At 30.1% G+C, this 22,677-nt stretch overlaps 1 protein-coding gene across 1 annotated transcript in view; it reads right to left on the bottom strand.

Annotated features, from left to right (window-relative positions):
- The window catches only part of LOC115881162 (neuropeptide CCHamide-1 receptor-like), a 129,238-nt gene that overhangs the window by 1,926 nt on the left and 104,635 nt on the right, over nt 1-22,677 (bottom strand). The window contains exons 4-5 of the mRNA XM_030898540.1: nt 11,493-11,818; nt 8,922-9,163 (exon numbers count right to left, since the gene is read on the bottom strand). Of these exons, the coding sequence (XP_030754400.1) occupies nt 8,922-9,163; nt 11,493-11,818 (568 nt within the window). The remainder of the gene's footprint in view (nt 1-8,921; nt 9,164-11,492; nt 11,819-22,677) is intronic.

The raw sequence follows: 22,677 nt of genomic DNA, 5'->3' as shown, positions 1-22,677 counted from the left end.
ACAAGTTAAATTTAATTTAACAATTACTACCTGATAAAAATTACTTAATAAGATAAAACCAAAAAGTCCCAAACTTTCTGTATGATTATTTTTAATTTTTACGTATGATATGTTTATTTATGTTATGTTCTTTAAAATCAAAGAAGCGATTGCCATACATTACTAACATCTACAGATGCATGAGCAATACATTTATTTTCGTTAGATTGTATTAAAAAAGCCTCTTTTATTTTTCTTTTAGAGGCTATCGCTTCTTTCATTATAATTTTGGCGTTATTAAAATTTATTCTGTGCCCTGTGTCCCATGAATCTTGACAAATCTTAGATTTGTGAAAATCTCCCTTTCTGAAATAATCTTTATGTTCTTTAATTCTAACATTTAAGGGTCTAGATGTTTCACCAATGTAAAATTTATCGCATTCACATGGTATTTGGTATATTACATTTTTTGTTTGTTGTTCTGTATTCATTGGTTTAGTATGTGATAAAATGGATCTAAGTGTATTTTGTGTTTTGAAAGATGTTCGTATGTTATATTGTTTTCCTATCCTTCTTATTTTTTCCGAAACGCCTCGTATGTATGAAATTGTAAGTTGTATATATTGTGTATTGTTATCATTGTGTCTATGATTTGGGGTTTGTATTTCGTTTAATGTTTTGTCAATAAAATATGGTGGATAGTCGTTTTTTATTAATGTATTTTTTAAGTGGTTTATATCTCTGTTTAGTGAAATGTCGTCTGAACATATTATTTTTACTAATCATATAAACTTTTTATAACACCTTTTTTTACACTTATACTGTGATTAGATGCGAAATTTAAATATCTATCTGTGTTTGTGTTTGTCAACAGTTTTTGCAGACGTATCTGTTTTAAAAAAACTAAAGTGTTCTCGAACAGTTGAATTTAAATATTTTAAATAGTATTTTCTTTATTATTTGTATTTTTTTTTGCTTCCGACGACGCCGACGGAAAGAGATAAACTTTCCGAAATGTTAAGCATTTTTTTGTTCGTTAGGCAATTAGTTTTCGTTTGGGTTTTTTTCCGTTTGGACGCAGAAGTGTTTACAAAAAATAACTATTTTATTTTGTAGATTTTCTTGCAGTGGCGAAATACCCTTATAGGATTTTTTTTGGTGACACAACATTTATTTTGTAAAAATCTTTTATGATTAAATATAGTCATGTATTAATTAACTATTAATTAAATTTTAATGAGTTTCCAAAATTGATACATACCCGAGAATTGAACAAGCAAAATGCACTGCAGATAATTACAGATCAAAAGCATTAAATACAGCCATTAATTAAAGTTATGTTTATAAACACGTTGTTAGTGTTTACTTATTTACTAACAACGTGCGTCTAACTATGTATTAACAGGGATATGGTAATAGCAAATAATATTTATCGAGATTGGTTTCTTTGGATAAACAATGCATTACAGATCAAATAAATTACATTGCAAAAATTAAAAATGTTATATTAAGGCAAATAATAAAATTAAAAAATACACAAAATGCTAAAAGCATCTAAAATATTATTACAAAGTTATAGAATTATTACAATAACTGTCAAAGCCACTCTATTCAACATCAAATTACTGCGAAAGCTTTTGTGTCATTTTTCGTTCTTTAAGAAAAAGAAATCCCACTAGTAAAGCATTTATCTTTTTATGTGACACCGTCGAACTTGCCTGAAATAAGAATCTCATTTTATCGTAAAAAATAGCCTCAGAATGGTGCGAAAGGCAATAAAATAAGACACTAGTATCAGTATATTTTTTTCGTATAACGTATATCTTTGTCCGTTCTCTACGTCTTCCCAGTGAAATGTCCTTTATATTCTTTCACTTCATAGGGTTAATAAAGTAGATCCTTTGTCAAGGTTTGGCGGCTTCAAAAGGACTATAGCAACTGTATTTTTAACAGTAGTCTTCTTTTTTGACTGTTTATGTATTTAAATCATAATTTAGTATTTATAATATTGATGTACAATCAATATAGTAGGTTTAATACAAAACAATAGAGGGTATATTGTTTATTAGGGTAGAAATGATAATTTTCATGGCAGGGCTGTACGCTTGACATTATAAGACAGGCGAGGCACAACAAGTATTTTTTACTCCGAATAGAACATGCTATTTTTTTCGAACGTCACAAATAATTTTTTAAAGAATTTCAAACGTTGCAAATGATATAAAAGGATTTAAAAGTAATACCTTGTAAGTAATAATATATCGAGAAACTATGGTTACACTCGTTTAATTTGATGCTTTATATCAGTTTAATAATATATTTTTGTACTTTTGTGCTTAGGCGTAAAAGTGCTTTACCTTTATGGCTAAGCGTTAAAATGACTTTTTTATATTGTCAATCACGTCGTAAAAATTAATACTTTTGTAACGTTTGAAAAAAAAAGTATTTTTACTATTTTACCTCCTGAAAATATACTACCCGTCACAAAATTCCACCACCCAACCCAAAATTTGACCAAAGTTTGATGTTTCATAACTTTTTATTTTGTAATCAGATTTTTATGATTATGGTATCAGTGTGGAGATAAATTTATTGGCATTATTTTTTATTATTTTAATGGCTTATATTCTTCGATTAGGTGGGCTTATAAGGAGTAAATCAAAACGTTGTTTTTTGGATAAAAAACACTTTCTTCTAATATTAGATGTATTCCCAACATTTCATTTTTTGAATTATCCCTTTATCTCTATTTTTTTATGAGCTACACATTTTTAAGTACTACACACTTTTATTGACAAAAACAATAATTTTAAAAATTTTAATAGCGTGTATGTCTACCTTTCGCAGCAATAACAGCTCGAGGTCTTCGTCGCCGTCGCATCGTATCGAATGAATTAGAGTAGTTACTCTTTCTTGTTCTAGGCTAGCATTAACAGGGATATGGTAATAGCAAATAATATTTATTGAGATTGGTTTCTTTGGATAAACAATGCATTACAGATCAAATAAATTACATTGCAAAAATTAAAAATGTTATATTAAGGCAAATAATAAAATTAAAAAATACACAAAATGCTAAAAGCATCTAAAATATTATTACAAAGTTATAGAATTATTACAATAATTTTAAATAATTTTAATAGCGTGTATGTCCACCTTTCGCAGCAATAACAGCTCGAGGTCTTCGTCGCCGTCGCGTCGTATCGAATGAATTATAGTAGTTACTTTTTCTTGTTCTAGGCTAGCATTAACGAAGATTTCTTCGTTAATGCTAGCCATAGCTCTTTTAAAGTTTGTGGTGGAATAGGACGACGACAAACAGTTCTTTTAAGTTAATCGCACAATTGTTCGACTGGATTTAGGTCGAGACTACAAGAAGGCCATTACAATCTTCGTAGTCCAACCTCATCCAGGTACTCGTTAACTACTCGTACTCCTAACTCGTTACCCCGCGCAACGTAGGGCCTGGCATTATCATACATCAGAATAAACTGATTTCCAATGAAAGGAGCAAATGGAAGGACAAATTCTTGGAGGACATCCTCAATATAATGGTGGGCATTGAGAGGTCCATTTTCAACAAATTCAAGACTAAAAGTATGTAATGAAATCCGTATTTTTTTTTGTTTGATCTGTTAAATGCTAGGCGTGAACATAAATTGAGCACGGCAGGATAGCTCGGCGCGAAAGTATTTCGCTGGTAGATCGAAGAGCCTGGGTTCGAAGCTGCCTTGGGACATAACTTTTTTATTTTTTTATCGTTAATATTCTGATTGTAAAATATTTAAATATTTGTTTTTTTGATCACCAGAACGGATAGCGTTTGTGGATTTATGAACCATACTGTATATGAGTAGAATTTGATATGTTTATTTGTTTTGGAGGATTATGGTAACAAATAATTCTTAGATAGGCTTAGTATGGTATATTTATTATTTTTAGAACTGTTATGATAGTCTAAAACCGAAAAATATTTTTCCTACTTTTTTTACTATTTTGCTAAAAATTATTTGCTGATAAAATTGTGTTAAATATTTCGTCGATTTGCATGGATACGTTGAAGTTTTTTTTTGGTACAAACAGCAAATGGTTTTTTTGTAGAATCGACGGGTAAAAACCGTTTTTTTTACTGTAAGGAATTTTGATGGGTGGTAGGACGATGGTAACCGAACGTGGTTCGTGGTTCCTTACGGGAAAGATTATTTAAGGGATGGGAGCGCGGAAACAGGGGTCTTCCTGTTGAGACTGAGTGCCGGTGAACTTTAGTAAGTAAACCTCGTGAGTTTAAGCCGATTCTGATCCGTTATTTTTTATCAGCGATGCTGTAAAAAAAACGAATTTTTGAGTTTAAATAAGTAAAAGTACCGTATCTCCGTTTTTGATTTTAAATAAGTATAAACCGTATTTCTGATTTATGAGTATAAATAGTTAAAAACCGAGCGTTTAAGTTTTTTTTATACCTGACCGTGAATAATTAGTGTGACCGAATTCCGGGCTGCTGTAGGCGATTCCGCAACCAGACCGATTCGTTTTGATGCGACGCCGATTTTCTTCAGAAAAAAAGGTAATCGCATTCTTTCTTTTTTTTAACCGCCAGATACGCCATCAGAGTTCTAGTAATCACAAATTTTAGTTTCAGCACAGTAGAGTTTCTATTTTATTTTAATGGTATAATATTTCATACGTATTTGAATTTAATTAAGGTTTCTATTTTATTGGATATTATAATGATTTTCTTTACAGGTTTGAATTTAAATACTGTGAACTTAATTATTTGCTATTGTAATTAACCGATTTAATTTTTTTTGGTATATAGATATTTGACCTATAACTAGATGATCTGATTTAATTTATTTTTGTTAGATTTTGCGATATTTCATGTTTTAATATTTTTTTTATATTTGAATTTGAGTACTTTGAACTTGAAGATATTGGATTCATATTTAATTTATTTAAATAAACCTCGTTATGGAATATATTCGACTTTAACTGGCTTTTACCCCATTTCCCTGGATTCTCCACTGTAGAAAAGCTACCCGTACTGCCAGTAGTGGTCTCTCAAACACTATAAATTTTGAGGGTGGCGCCCGAGAGACAAAAGACCGACGGCTCGGCGTTAGTAATAGCTCTCTAGGAAAAAAGGCTGTTACAAGTATCAGTACTTTATTTAAAAATGTGTGTCTCATAAAAGAATAAAAGTAATATGATAATTCAAAAACTAAAATGTTAGGAATACATCTAAGATTACAGGAAAGTGTTTTTTATCTAAAATGCTCGTCCCATTTTTTCCACAGGGTGTTTTGAATTTATTGCAAAAAACGAAGTTTTAATTTACCCCGGTATAAACCCACCTAACAGAAATATATAAGCCATTAAAATAATAAAAAATAATGCCAACAAATTTATCTACAAACTAATATCATTATCATAAAAATCAGATTACAAATTCAAAAGTTATGAAATATCAAACTTAATCTAAATTTTAGGGTGGCGGAATTTTGTGCCGGGGAGTTTATACAGGGTGCTCCAGAAATACGAGCAAGTATTTTAAGGGGTGTTAAGATAAAAGAAACATATTTTTTCTTTATCGTTTTTCAAATAAGTCCAAAATAACGGAGTTATTTTACTTTGAAAACTAAAAAAAAAGATTTTTTGCTAAAAATTTGAGAACCACTGGATCTTTTCTGGATTTCTTTCTTGTAAATTTTATCTAATATCTATGTTGCAATATTATCAAGATATTATGTTTTTTAACTAAAAACTAAAAAAAATCCAAAAAAATGTCGATTTTTCAAAAAAAAAATTGGCGGAAAAACCTCATAAGTGTGGTTGAACTATTCTACCAGTTAAAATACTTGCACTTATTTCTGGGACACCCTGTATAAATAAAAATTATCCTTATGCAAATTAAGCATTGGGTATTTTTAATAGGTACTTTAAGTTAAAAAAAATTGTAAAACACTTTAAATTTAAATGGAACAAACTATAATCTAATTAAGCTACATTAAGTCATTACTTTCCATTTCAATTTAAGATGAAAATAATTGTTTTAAATTAAATTATTATCTTTACTTCCCTAGTCTGCGGCATCACTTATTAAAACTAGCCCTAGAGTCAAATATACTTCATTAATTTCTAACTCCATTTACAGAGGCAGTTAAATGAACTCTGTGAGGCATCCTAAAACTTTTACTGCTAATTAGATTTATCTGTCAATAATACGAACTGCCGGCAGTTTGACTTAATAACGAATAATAAATATATTTTCTGCTTTAGCGAGAATCTCAAGCTTGTAGTCCGGGAGTGGGAGCCATTAAATCTTCTAGGATCGCATAATAATTAGTTTTATTTCTTTGTTGTTTCCCTAAGATATCATCCGTTTCGGGCAAGCCGGTAACGCTGAAACAATCATCATAGTATCATGTATTAAACAAAGGTGATTGGTTGACGGTTCTCGTACTTTTTCTTTTTTTTTTCCTCTCGTTTTCCTATTGGTCAGCGCTATCCCTGATTTTATACCCTCAAAAAAAAAATAGTGAAGATATTGACTAGTATTGAAATATCCACTGGCGGAGTTATTATATAGGGTGTTATACCTTAATTTGTGCATTTTATAATTATTAGTACATGCTTTCTAACAAATATTACTATACTTAGAAAATCACTAGACAATAGGTAGATATAAAGGGTTGTTTACCACATACAACACGGAGTATTGTAGCTAAACGACTAGATTTTTACAAATTGTAAGTTTTGCTTTCGATGTCGGACTATTAGATGTACAATTTAAACATAATTTTACAAGATACAGAGTGTCCCAAATAAGTAAAAAATATTATAGTTGTATTTTTTTCAATGGAACACCCTGTATATTATTCTATTTTTAGATTTTACGGTTGAAATAAAGGTAAATTTGATTAAAGTTTATCACACTTAAACCTTACCGTTTTTGAAATATTTTCAATTTTGTGAAATTGCAGAAAAAAATTTAAAGCCTTATTTCGCAAAGGTTTTATATACCAACTATTTACTGAATGTTATTTATTGATCAGATATTGGTGTTGCAATAATAAAATAATAAAATACCTTATACAGAGTGTCCAAAAATTTATATTCAATAATTACTAGATTTAAACGGCAATAACTTGTTTAATTTAAATAGAACACCCTGTATATTTTACGTAAATCAGATGCACAATTTAATTGTCTATCAAATTGTAATATACCATTTTTTACCTATTTCTTTAAGTTTTCGTAGAAAATGCACTTTCTTATAATTTGGACCTCGTTTATCACTATATACCCATGGAATATTGATATTTTATATTTTTTAAAACAACATATGTACAAAATGGTAAAAATAATAATATTGCAAGCCCATTTGTTTACAAGAAGAAGAGTATTTAAATCTTCGTTAAAGAGTATACCAATTATTATTAATTATTAATATACCACCATTATTTCCACCCAAAAATTAGTTAATTACATACTTAATTGTTTTAATTAATAAACTTTTCTAAATAAATGTGGATTTGATCTTGAAATCGATACAATAATAAGTTATGGAAATGAACGTCTCTGTTGTTATTAATAAGCATTTGTCAAAAAATGAAATAAAATTTATAAGGTGTTACTTTTTACCACACTGTCTAATACACATACAAAATTCACTTTTTTAGTATTTGGAGCAATTATTATTAATCAACGTAAACGGTCAATTAATGTAGTTTGAATACTGGGATCATATTAATTGGTCCTCTTTAACAAAAAATTTTTAAATAATTTAGTGTCTTTTAATGAAATAAGCGAACTACATCGACAATATTACTATCTGTATTTTTTGAAAATTTGATACATCTTTAAAAATAATCTAAAATCTCAATATTCCATGGGTATAGTGATAAATGCAGACAGCCACCGTCTCGTTACCGGTTTCGGGGCCTATACCCCATCGTCAGACGAGCCAAACGGGCTGAATTTCCCAGAACAGCAAACAAACAATGTAGTTAAATAGTTACTGTCTCTTGAATCATTGTAAATGCTATACAGGGCGAGTCTTAAATAAGTGCAAATATTTCCAGGGTTCGATAAAAGAAACATATTTTCTCTTTACCGTTTTTCAGATAAGTTCAAAATAACAAAAATGATTTTTTGCTTAAATTTTGAGAACCACTGGATCCTTTCTGTTTTTTTTTTCTTGTAAATTTAATCTACTACCTATATTGCCATATTATCAAGAAATTATGTTTCTTAACTAAAAAATAAATAAAAACATCGCAAAAAAACTCATGATCATGTCTCTGGGGTCGATATATTCCAACACCAGAAAATATTTGCGCTTATATAAGGCTCACCCTGTATATGAAACGACACAATGAAAAATATCGCCAGCTCGAGGACTATTATTTTACTATAGCCTGGAATTAGTTTGGAATTTATTACAAATGTTTAATATTCGTCCTGCCGCCATTAGGTGTAAAGAATTTAATTAATATTTCGGTAATTATGCCGAAATTGAAATTCTATAATAAATTATAATTTGGAATTTATTAGAAATATTTTATCTTTGTCTCGCCCTTTTTAATTGTTTTTATGATAAATTATATTTCTTAAATAATATAATTTCGTTGCAAGAAATACATAAATTATATAAAATGATATTTAAGCAGATTTTTTTAAAATAAACTTTAATCTACTTTAACTTGTACATTATACATATGCATATTTTCATTAAAACATTTTCTGCTTTAACTGCATGACCCATATAACGTACTAATATTTTATACAGCTCTTTTAAAATGCCACTGAAGTATATTTAAATTACACATCATATTTAAAACTCAAAGAGACTAAGTTAGATAAGCCCTTACTAAAGATAAATAAAACTTTTTGAGTCGCTTAGATGGTTACACCGAATCAACATGAATTTATAATTAAAATACCTGTTAAAATGCTTTCGAAAAGCTCCACTAACGAAGTAGAGAGCCACTGGATTGGCGCAGGAGTTGATGTAGCACAAACAGAATCCAAAAATTCTGAAATAGTGCCAGAAGGGACTGTAGAGCTCTTGAGACTGGTCGTTGAAGTAGAAGAATAGCATAAAGGCGTGGAATGGTGCAAAACATATTGCAAATACTGCTACGAAGACTAGAACAGTGACTGCTACTTTTTTTCTGGCTCTGATCTGAAAGAACAATGTTTTGTAATTAACTTTTAAAATTTTACTGTCTTATTTAAATTAATTTAGTATATATTGTATTCGTGACAATTTGAAAACGAACAGTATTTAATATTGCCTCTACCGATGATAGTATGAAAATTTTCCAAGAAACACGTTAATTTACATATCAAGGGACAATTTTTGAGGCATTTGTTGTCGTGTTACTGGTAGGTACAAACATTTTTAAATGAAGTTCTATGAGGCGGTGAATGCATTTTAAAATTAGATATTAAATACATTTCATTCATTTGTGAGGTTAAGTATTACAATTTTGACAAAATAATAATGCAGTTTATGTAGAATTTTATAAGGAACACAAAAATGGTAAAAGAAATAGGGGTTGCCATTTAAAATTTTAGGGGTAGGTGCCATGAGGGACAAAGGGTTGAAAGTAACACGACAACAAATGCCTCAAAAATTGTCCCCCTTGATATGTAAATTGACGTATTTCGCCAAATTTTCATATTATTATCGGTAGAGGTAATATTAAATACTGTTCGTTTTCAAATTGTCACTCTGTATACTAACTTGTAATTGTTGTAGCTTATTTATAATAACTAATTGTACGGAGCAATCAATAATGACTGAAATAGTTCGAGTGTTAGAGGAATTTATAATTATTAATTTTTACTAATGCTACAACAAATTATCGATAGAAAAATTGTAGCACTTTTGCTAGTTTTAACTTTGTTATATGTAAATTCGATATATTTTTTAATGTAAAATATTTTTCAGAACAACTATAGTGTTCAATATGGAAAAGGAATGCTTTCATATATAATATACTGGGTGGTCCAAACTGTATTCCGGAAACTTCGGCAGCATATTCTGCAATATATGTCCTAAAATGCTTAGTTTCGGAGATACAGGGTGTAGAAGTTTCATTTTTATTTCGATTTTTTCCAAATCATTTCCGAAGTAACGTCAACATTTGGATGAACATTTGTGTCTGGGAGTTTTTTGACATGAGAAATTTGATTTTGATGTCAATATGAATCCTACTAGTAGAGGGGCGCCACATACATATTTTTTAACTGGTTTGAATAGTAATAACTTTTCGTCCGTACCTGTATAAAACTACTGCGTAAAAAATATACATTCACGACGTTTTTTACGTAAAAAAGGTCCTTTGGTAAAAATCGCTACGAGTAATGGTTCTCGAGATATTTGGAATCGAAATTATCAATACCTGTCATCATTGACATAAATTAAACATGTTGACTAAATAGTTATTAGACTGAGATCATAAATTTGAAATGTTTTTGTGCTAAAAGTTCAACAGAAACTATTTTATCATCATTTTTTTGCAGAAAAATTTATGATTAATTTAAAAAAATAAAAATTTCCCAAATTTATTATTTCAGTAAAATAACTATCTACTCAAATTGTTTATTTTTCGTCAATAATGACATGTATTGACTCTTTCCATTCTAAATATCTTGAGAACGGTTGCTCGTAACGATTTTTAAAAAGAGATATTTTTTACGAAAAAAATCACAGAGATGTATATTTTTTGCCGTGGTAGTTTTATACAGGTACGGACAAAAAGTTATTACGCTTTAAAACAGTTAAAACACATGTAGGTGGCGCCCTCTACGAGTAGGCGTCATATTGATATCAAAATCAAATTTCTAATGTCAAAAAACTCCCAGATACCAATTTTCATCTAACTATTGATGTTACTTCAGAAATTGTTTGGAAAAAATCGAAATAAAAATGAAATTTCTACACCTTGTATCTCCGAAACTAAGCATTTTAGGACATACAATTATACGAACTTTTTGACTTATTTTTATCTGCAGAATATGCTGCCGAAGTTTCCGGAATACAGTTCGGACCACCCTGTATATAATCACGGCATATTTTCTTCCCAGCGTTCAAAACAAAGTTAGAAATTAAAACTTAATTAGTGAAGTAACTTTTAATCAATTCAGTATCACAATTTTGAGTATCGTTTAATTATTTATAAAATATCAAAAACGTATGGTGTAGCTGGTCGATTTAAAAATACTGTTAACCAGAAAGCAATGCGTCGTGAGAAATTTCCTGATTCGTGGCAAATTTTGAGATCTAGGAATGCTTTCATATATAATAAAAAATGAAATTTTAACCCAAAACACCATATTTGTGGAAATTCTACGAATCCCCAATTCGAAAAACTACTTTTGAGGGATAAAAATATATTTTCATTGCATTAATAGTCTCAGTTAGTACATTTGCTATTAAATTTAATTTTAATAAAAAATAAATGCAAATGATATACAAACAAATTATGATAAAATAGTATATTTACCTGTCTGTGCATTCCTTGCAGTTCGCCAGGTACGTTTCTAGTACTGGTGATTAAGGAAATGGCCATGCTTAGGTAGAACCCAAAAATAATGGTCAGTGGTATAATATAGAGCACCAGGAATCTGGCCATGACCATCACTTTGGGATACTGATAGTCGAGCCATTCTTCGGGAAAAGGATAACATACTTCAAAGCGCAGCACGTCATCGTCATCTCTGATCTCTTTGATGTGCGATCCGATTAATGCAGGTATAGCGCAGATAAATGCTAACACCCATATGCCAACAGCTGTGCAGATGGTGATGCGCGTTGCCCTTCTGCCTCCACCTGAAATTAAATTATATTTTTAGAGAAATTATAAAAAAATGAAATATTTTTTAAATGTGAGGAAACTCTATTTTAGAACTGTAAATTCCAATTGCTCGTTTAAGACTGTGTTGATCTAGGTTAGGTACACAAAATCAATTTTTAAAATTGATTTTTTATTGAAAACAGTTTGCAAAAAAAAACAAGTCGCATTTAAAAAGTTCTAGTCCATATTAATAATTGAAACCGTTTCATAAAGAACAATACATTTAAAATAAGAATAGAGAAAGCGTATACGTTTTCATTTCCATAAAAGTGTATAGGTTCTTACTTAAATATGATACTGCATACTGCATATTCAGATAGAGAAAGCTCGATTGTTGTAAATTAACCCTTGAAAATGACTGTAATACTGGAAATGGCGTTTTCTGTAAACGCAGAGAATAGAATGTAATGCTTTTCATTTCTACTTGTTCTTCTTTTATATCAAACCTATTTTAAAAGTTTAGTTAGTTAATTTTTGTATTTTTTAAAGTTTAATTCTAATTTTTGTTCGTATAGTTAAAGAATATTTGTGTAATATTAAGCATTTTAAAGCATAATATGTTTATAGGTACTTTTTATTTTTATCTGTAGAATCACCCACCGAAGTTAAATACACTACTCTTTGACACTCTGTATAATCAAATTTCATATGAAATATGTTATTGTAGTAAAAAATATACTTTATTTGTTGTAGTATTAAACTAGTAAGTTGTAGCTTGTTATTGCTTTTATACATACCGTGCTGGCAACTGTTACTTTTGGGTCGGCATTTACATGTGTGGAAGTAAATTGCATAGGGATCTTATTAAGTCGGAGTGAGAGAAATGCGACCGACCGACTCGACGCGCGACGGTGTGCTGTTGCGGTGTTGCCGATACGCCTTTCCCTATCAAGTAAAGTAAAATCACGATCGCAAACCGCTTTTAAAAGACTTTTTTTCAAGAGATAACTAGATAAATTCATTAGACACGTTTCTGAGCGTCTGAAATGGAATTATAAGGATATCGTTAGGGTGTCATTTTTTTTATAACGAGAAAACGTCAGTAATCGCGATAATTTAAAAACTTAACTTTTTCACACATAACAGGTCATAACTCAAGAACCACTTTAGATATTGAAACTTTTTTTATTTTCAAGATCGGATATTTTACAATATGTTTACATCAGAAAAATTCGATAAGGTTGTTTTATCCATTCAAAAATTGTAAACAATCCATACATTTACTTTTAGAGCATAGCAATTTTCAGCAATCGTGTAATTTTTTTATTCATAAAGATTTTCACATACTGTCTAGAAAAAAAATACAGCAGAAATATTAACAAAGTTCTCGAAAAAACTACAATCTATTATTTCTAATAGATTTCGAGATATCGATTTTTGAATTCAGAGTTCTAATAGCGCGACCACTATCGAACACCCACTCAATTCCACTTATTTTTACAAAAAATGCAAGTGTTTCTAGCTTGCACTTAAAAAAATTCAAGCTATAGGGAAAATTACAACGACTCGTTAATAAATAACAAATTAAGTATCACGAGACGTAATTAAATCGTGACGCTGGACGCATGACGTACACCTTTCTCTAGAACTTTAAGTACTGACAGGTATTGATTGGGTCGACCGGTCAACTGCGACAAATCTGCTATATCCCCTTCCACGTCTCTTAGCGATGTGCACAGTTTCTCGGTTTATTTTATACGTTTGGCAACTTGTTTACTGTCCTCTCTTTGTTCAGTACATTATAAACGCATTGTACTCTTCTTACATACGGAAATCTCGACCCAAGACTAACCTTTGCCAGCCCTTAGTGTATAAATTTTACAGCGTTCAACACTTTTTTAGGTTATGATAATAAACTTTTTATACAAATTTACATAGAGATATTATATTATAAAATTTCAAAAGTAACAACATATTTAAGTTTCCTATTTTCTAAATAACATGAAACCAAATTATCAAGGAAATGCCTATCATACCCTTATCGGTTATCACAATTTTCATCATTTTCAGCGATATACTATAACCATTAGGGACTTAGCATCTTATCTCTAAGAATTCCTGTTCCCTAAAGAGCAAAATATAACGCCAAGATATATAATAATGTTACGGCAAGTAATACATCATTATGTAGATTCATCAATCATATCCTTTCCTCGAAATATCGGTATAATGTTATAATAAATTAAAAATTATTATTGGTTTATATAATATAATTTATAATGATGCAAATAAAATAATTAAAATTTTATATCTATATTTAAAACTGTCTGTTTTGGAACAGCAGATATTTTACAGGAATTTTAATATAGTAACAGCTAAAATTTTAATATATTTTAATATTTAATAAATGTAACTTGCTCTACTGAACCTAAAATTCAAAATTTAATTAACATTATTTCTGTACGCACATTACATGATTTTATTTTTACATACCGTATTATATTTATAATATGCTGTGTAATATACTTGCTTTACTATTTAGGGACTTTAAACGAATACTCTGGCAAGATGGACAGACAATAGATGGACCAGAAAAATTACAGCATGGTACCCATGAGGAATCAGGAGACCTAGAGGAACACCGAACATGAGATATTAGGAAATTAGCAGGGATACATTAGGTCCGCATAGCGAACAATAGACAACAATGGGTCCAATTACAAAAAGATTATTTAAATATGTGAGGGAGGCTACCCCATAATTGGAAATGGTTGAATAAGTTGAAAATTATGATGATGATGAAACAAATATTATAAAGCTTCATTCAGAACCTCGCAATTAGTGGAATAAGTTAGTGTTTTCAATTAGCGTAGTTTGTTCCTTTAATTGTAGGTTTGTTCCTTTAATTTCAATGTAAGCATTCAGAACGTCAAAATTAGTGGTAGATATCTTTAATTAGTAGAAAAAGTTGTCAAACTTTTAACTTTTCCACTAATTGTACTTCAAAATTTGCGAGAAATGCCATTTTGGTCTTTGATTATCTTCCGTCAAGAGAAATTGTGATAAGAAATCAAAAGTTGATTGTTTTATAAGCTAAATATAAAGGTTTCTCTATGGATACAACTGACTAACGCAAGCTGTTGCTAAGATATTCTATTAATTTTAATTGTGTTTTTTAAACATTGTGAATGATCGTAAACCAAAGAGTATAAAGTGTAATTGAAACCCTAATTTATTCCACTAATTGCGAGGTTCTGAATGAAGCTTAACTGTATTTGCGATTAACGCAAAACGTTCATTTGACTGATAATTCTTCTATTTGATAATATACAGATAAAGGTGCCGTTACACGGCGCGTCGATCGCCGAGCCTACAACAAAAAATTTCGCGCCGCGCTCCGTGTGATTGGGTCGGCGAGCCGATCTTCGGGCCACGGCCAGGTATATGTGCAGTTACAGGGCGCTTGGATAGCCGAGCCTGAAACAAAAAATACGCGCCACAGGCCGTGTGAATGGGTCGGCGCGCCGATCTTCGGTCGGCGCGTCCTTCCCGTCGACTGACGGTAAATTTCAAAGTAAACGCGCCGTGCGAGGTCTTCGTCTTCACCAGTAATTCTTTTAAATTCAGTTAATTTTATTTGTTACATAATTTATTTAAATAACTCCATTTAATGCAAACATACATAATTTGATATTAGCTTAAAAAATCTATAAATATCATATTAATTAGGTATAAAAATTACTGATAAATACAGGGTATACCAATATAATCTACCATGTTATTGTTTAAAATTATTATTTATTCTAAATGCTGTATAAATGATATACTCGTATAGATAGATATAGTTTATTAGTTCTAAGTATAATAATATAAGTTACATACAAATACCCCGAAGGGTGTAGAACATGTCAAAAATGTTGACTATTACTAGAAGGGTGGGAAGCACTATATACATTTTGCTGAGGTGATTTATGTATGTGTAGTAATTGTATTTGATACTTAATTTATGCTTCTAAATTTTACAGCAGCTATAGAAATATTAATTCATAAAGATTTGTACAATTATGCTATTTAAAATTTGTATAGCTATACTAATTTATTGGCGGTAATTTGAGCGGTGGTAATTGCCGATGATTATAACAATATATTATAGGTACCAATTTACCCCTCAGTGCGATTAATTCAATCACAAATGAACTGATTTATAGCCGGCCAGGTATTAACCGGTACTACAAAAAATTGTTTATTTTGAACACAGTAGGTATGTGATAAATTTGATTATGTAACCTACCATATCTATCGAAAAACGGAGATTCGAAGAATAATTGATATTTTACATATTTCGAGACATGTTTTGGTCGAACGAGAGTATATCTGAGTTTTTACCCCTATATGAAAAAGAACAAATAACGTGGAACACCAGAAATAACGCACATAAAAATAGAAATAAAATACAGGACGGCTACCTGAGAATACATCAAAAGTTGAGTATCAATAATTATTGCACCGTGAACGAATTAAAAAATTAATTAATTAAAGAATTAAAAAAGAAGAAGAGTTGTTCTAGTCTTTTTAGTTCCTAAAATACTGGACGAATTTTAAAATGTTGCATTTTTCGATTCCATCGTATATCGGATATCTTATAACTTATCGAAAAGGTGAAAACTCAGTCTCGTTCTCGTTTAGTTTTTTACGTAGAATCCAGTGATTTTAACTAGAGAGACAGATGAGACACCCAGTATATTATTTTTTATAATTTTTGCCTTGTTATGGGCTTTCTGAAAATATGATATGCTCTAAAATTATATTTTCATAAATAAGGCAAAAAAATATTATTTAACTTTTGAACCTAAATAACCCTAGTTAAAAAGAGTATTATTTTATTTAATTTAATTTTACCAGATAATTTTGCTTTCCATCTTGTTATCTTAATAAACTACACTGAAAATAAAGTTGCGGAATAAATTATTTGATTGTATGAATTTAAACCCAATTTAAACCGATAGTCTATGTTAAAAAGTTATATAATGTATTTTTTGTTCTGTCTCCCGGTCGGTCGTGAGATTGCAAGTGCGAAAATACGCATTGGCGCGTCCTGGCTCGGCGATTCGTGCGCCAGGCGCGTGGATCGGCAAGCCACACGCCGCACAGTGGTTCAGATTGCCAAAAAGTGGCGCATAGGATATTTTTAATTTTATTACAAATATTTTTTAGACTTATTAGGTTTAATGGCTGATTTATTAACATGACAAAGATAGTCCAAGGAATGAACAAAATATATTTCAGACTATGTTTGTTTAGTATAAAAATATTAAAAAAGGTGGATTTTCTATGAATTTTATTCAAAAATTATGTTTTTTAAAAAGGTTTGAAAAATGCTTCGAACCTAGTCAAAAAAAGAATACCCATTAGGTTATCTGGTCTAAATTAAAGAAAAAACATAAATTGCAATATGCATTAAATGGAGTCTTCAAACTCATTTTTTTCATGACATTATTCACCACTACTTTCTTCTAGTTCCTCTTCACTATCTGATTGACAATAATATTCTGTTGCCATATGAGTGTCATCTGCGGGTAAATCTTCACCTATTTTTAGTTGCGACTACTTTCTCTGGAAATTCAAACCCTAGTTGGACTGCTTTTGCCGTCTCATTTTTATGTTCCTTCCTTTAATTAGAAACTGTAGCATATGCCAGAACTTCCAAGGTATAGGAATCTCTAATTTCTAGAAATAAATTGATTTTTAATCCTTGCCATTAATTAAAAGCTATTTGCAGCATTATGTAAATAAAAGACAGGTTTTTTTCTGTAAGATATTATAAATTAATTCCTTGGCAATATACACCTTTGGTCTCTTTATTTTTTGGGACTTGGACAATTCTGAAAAAAAAATTCTTGAAGGGCCAGGATCATCAAAAGATTGATTCTCTTTCATTTGAAGTAAATTTTTATTCAGCCAGAGACAATTGTTGGAAATAAAACTGCTCCAAGTATAATTACATTTCCTCCACTTTTCTGACCACTTATAAACAAAATTTTCAATTTGGTTTTTTTTTCGATAATATGTTAGAAATATTATTATCACACACAAATGAAATAATTTCATTAATAATATCCGCTTCTGACCTATTATTAAAACGCATTTTCAAAAACCTCTCACATATTGATCTACGGTTTATTGTTCCTAAATATAAAAGGAATAGAGTACGGAAGGAACGTGTGAGTCTCTATAGTTACACTTTTACCACTCCAGAGTTACTCAAAAAATATTAGTATAATAATTCAAGAAATTATCCATGGAACAAAAATCAGACTACTGGTCAATTTAAAATTCTAATTTATATACCATCTACCTCGGGGTCTCTTGGGGTAAGATACTTGTGGTAAATTAAACTTGGTATAATACCTTTTAAAAATTATAAAATACAGAAGCGGAGATCTGCGGAGTTCTAAAGATACGCAATTTCAAAGTTTATTTTTTTTCAAAAAAACGCTCTGCTATGTTTGTGGTAACTACTAGCTTCATAAAAAAATATTTAAGTTAATAAAATATTTAAGTTATTAAAAAAAGTACTTACCTTAGTCTTCAAAATCCATTATAATTTAATTTATTTCCAAGTCTCTGAACTAAGAACCAAAATATATTAGCAACACTAAACCATTATCAGCAAATAACTGATATATTTAAACTACAAAATCTAACGAAAACAACGTTCCTGTACGCTTTTTTATTACGATTAAAAAGTGGATCGTGATAAATTTGAATAAATGGACCCATCATCTGTTGAAAATAATATCATAGTTGAAATTTTCGAAATTTTTTTCTTGACCCCTATGCGTCGATTTTTTTGAATCTGAACCAATGTGCGCCGTGGATCGGCAAGCCACACGCACCTTAATAAGAATGGATTACATAAACAAATTTTTGTAGGATTAAAACTTATCATCTTTCTTATCACCTCTCTAGTTACTAGTTTGAGTTTTTTTTTGTTACCAAGATTGTTGGTTGGATAATATTAATATTGCATTCTTAATTATTTTTGACTTGTTGTTGCTAATAATTCTATTAAAAAATAAATAAATATATTTTTGGATTTGAAATTAAAAACTACTAGAAATTGTCAATTGAAAACAAAAAAAAAAATATTTTAGTTCCGAAAAACAATTTTATTTGTGTGTTTAATGTTTTAGTGAATGCTAAAACCAAAGGTGACCTGTCTACATGGATTAGATAAAGACAATAATTTCCGATTAAAAATAATATAAATATCTGCCAAAGTGCATCTTGATTAGCTGTGATTGACAAACAAGAAGACATACACGACGTCAGTAATAGCATGCGAATAAATAAAAAACGGCAAATAATAAATGAAAATTATTTCTTATATATTTTTTGAACTTTTATAATTGGAAATTAAATTTATGTTCATATTTACACACGTATGTCCTATATTTTAGGTAAACTGTTTGTTATACAGTTGGCCAAAATGTTATACTACATGATTTTTACATACACAGATGTTTTTATATTTAAGTGTTTTATTTCAGTGTACTTAGAATATATAGTATACCCAGAAGACTGGTAATAAACCCATAAAAAAAGTCTAGACACATAACGTATAATAATAATAATATATCTTCCGTATATAGCGTAGACATGTCTTGAGAGTTACACATTATATTAAAAAAAATATCAAAACATTCAAAGTTGATGGACTATGTCACTTTTCTTAAGAGAAACATTTAGAAAGATAGTATAAATGACAAAGAAAAAATAGCAGAAATATTAAGAAAGTTTTTGAAATAAGTACAATCAATTATTTCTAATGAATTTCGAGATATTAATTTTTTAATTCAGAGTTCTAATAGCGCGACCACTATCGAACACCCACTCAATTCCACTTATTTTGACAAAAAATGCAAGTGTTTCTAGCTTATTAATAATTAAACAAATAAAGTATCACGAGACGTAATTAAATCGTGAAGCTGAACGCATGATATAGACCCATAAAAAAAGTAAACATTTTTTTATTATCTTTCTCTATGGGCTGACCGGTCGACCGCGACGAATTTTCTGTATCCCCTTCCATGTCTCTTAGTAATGTGCACAGATTCCAGGTTTATTTAATACGTTTGGCAACGTTTTTTACTGTTCTCTCTTTGTTCAGTACATTATAAACGCATTGTACCCTTCTTACATAAGGAAATCTCGACCTAAACTAACCTTTGCCAGCCCTTGTATATCGAGATCTTTAGTAATATTATAACCCCGGCTGATCCCACCGCAGCGCGGGAGAGAATTTCTTTAAAAACATTATAAAAAGTGATTTTGTGGCCGAGACGTGTTATTTCATTTGGGAAGTTCTACAATCTTTATGGTAATGCCGTCACATTAAAAATAATACGTTATATAAATGCAAATCAAAAGATTTGAAAAGGGTGACTTCTTAAGCACAAGCTAAGTTATATATGTTAATAAACGACTTATTTATAATATACCCATCGGTACGATATTATAAAATGTTTAAAATTTATGGGGGGGATCGTATTATCATTGTAATTCAACGAAATATTTGAGAGATTTTTTTATACAAATCTGAAGGCGGATTCTCACGACTCGTGTACTTGTACAGGGTGTCCCATTTTGGTTGAAATCATATGGTATCTCCGTTATTAGTGAAGATAGAAGAGTGCGGTTTGCACAAACCTGTGCCACTTTTTTGTCAAACGGAAGATGCCGTAAACAAAATTTTCATAGCTGTCTTTGTTTCTGAGCTACAGGGTCTTTTTGAAAATTTTGCAATTTGGGACACCTCCTGTGTCTCTGTTACTGTTAAATCTATCGAGAAGGTGAAAACTGTTTATTGTAGAACTTTTTACGTAGAATTAGAGTTGGGATTTTGACCGTCAAAATCTTTTGTGGTCAATTGTCCAGTCAATTGACTGGTCAATTGACAAAGCACCAGTCAAATTCTTTCGTGATTCTAAAAGAATAAAAGCAGGAGAAATTAGATTTATACGTATATTAGTGATTAAAAAACAGTAAACAAAAACTAAAGAATACAACAAAACGAAACATTACATTAAATGATAATTAAATTTAAAACTTTTATATAAAATTTAATATTAATTTAAATGTAAAGCGTGGTCCACACGCGGCAACTTATCGTACGATTTGTTTGCATTACATTAAATGATACAAAAAGGACAGTAACCGAACAAGACTAAAAATTTTTAAACAAATATAAACCTACCATTCTGAGGTAGCGAAAAAAAATGCATAATAGCAATAAAAAAATACTAATGAGTGGTGGTAGCACAGGCTAATCTAGATAACGAAATCTCATCTTCATCACAGTCATCAATGAACTCATTGAGTCAACATTAAAACAGCAACTAACAATTCTTTCGCGTCGCGAGTGCTTTAGGCAAGTCAGTACCTGTTATTCGGTTTACGACAATTAAAAGATTTTGACCTGACCTGGTCAAAATCTTTCCGGTCAAAATCTGTCAAAATCTCAAAAAAGCACAACTCTACGTAGAATACAGCGACGTAGCTTGTTGTTCTACAAAAATAATATTTTTAAAGATATGAACTAAAGTTATGTTTTCTTAAATGGAACACCCTGTATATTTATGAATTAAATGATCGGACTTGCCATAAGCTTCTCAAAAATATATAACAATCTATATTTATTTTCATTATTTAATGCAATATTTACAAAAATATATTAAAAGATCATATTTATTAGTAGGCCATGATTGATAATAAAAAAAAAGAAACTGAAGAATTATCAAAAGTAATATTACTATCTGTCTCTTGTTTTATCTTGAGAGCCACTAATTAGTTCTTTGTATATTAGGGAAACTTAAATCTCTACCGCTATTTGTAAATCTTGGAAGCTATCTTATTGGAACTTTTAAATATCCCTTTAGCTAATTTACGTGAAAAATAGTTTCAGCAAGATGGGGCTCCCCCTCACAACTTAACTTACAACGAAAATATTAGAATTTTGCTAAATTATTATTTCTCAAATCAATGAATTGGAACCAATATGATGACCTCCCTGATTCCCGGATTTGTCCGTTCTCGATTTCTGATTTTAAGGATTTTTGAAATATGAAATATATCGTAACACATAAACCCATCCCATTATAATAAATTCCGTTATGAAAAGGAGAAAAATATATTCAGAGGTTCAGTGGTAACAATTCAAAAGTAAAATATATTAATCCCAAATAAAATTTTAATATGTGTATGTCTATTTTAGTAAATACCATTTTGATTTTGTTATTTATCACGGCCTACTAAAAAAGATCATATGATTTATAAATATACAGGGTGTTCCATTTGAAAAAACCTAACTTTAGTTCATATTTTCAAAAATATTTTTTTCGTAGAAAAACGCCACTGTATTCTACGTAAAAAGTTCTACAAGAATCAGTTTTCATCTTCTCGATATCATTTATAATAACGGAGATACGGGGGCTGTCACAAATTACAAAATTTTCGAAAAGACCCTGTAGCTCAGAAACAAAGAGAGCTATGAAAATTTTGTTAACAGCATCTTTCGTTTGACAAAAAAGTGGCACAGGTTTGTGCAAACCGCACCCTTCTATCTTCACAAATAACGGAGATACCGTATGATTTCAACCAAAATGGGACACCCTGTACAATCATTGGTTATTGGCATATACTTGCCATGTGAGAGCGGTTTCCTTGTACAATTATTATTTTTCATTCGTTGCTTATTACAAAAAAATGTTGGTTACAAATTACAAAGATAGTATACTTGCCAAGTACGCAAATAATGGCGTACTTGCCAAGTACGCAAATATTGGCGTACTTGCGAAGTACACGAGTTGTGAGAATCCTTCTTGACATTCAAATT

The sequence above is a fragment of the Sitophilus oryzae genome, unplaced genomic scaffold (assembly GCF_002938485.1).
Source record: "Sitophilus oryzae breed Bouriz unplaced genomic scaffold, Soryzae_2.0 scaffold_169_pilon_pilon, whole genome shotgun sequence".
Lineage (NCBI taxonomy): Eukaryota > Metazoa > Arthropoda > Insecta > Coleoptera > Curculionidae > Sitophilus > Sitophilus oryzae.
The sequence above is the reverse complement of the archived record's forward strand: the minus strand, read 5'-3'. Positions and strand labels throughout refer to the sequence as shown.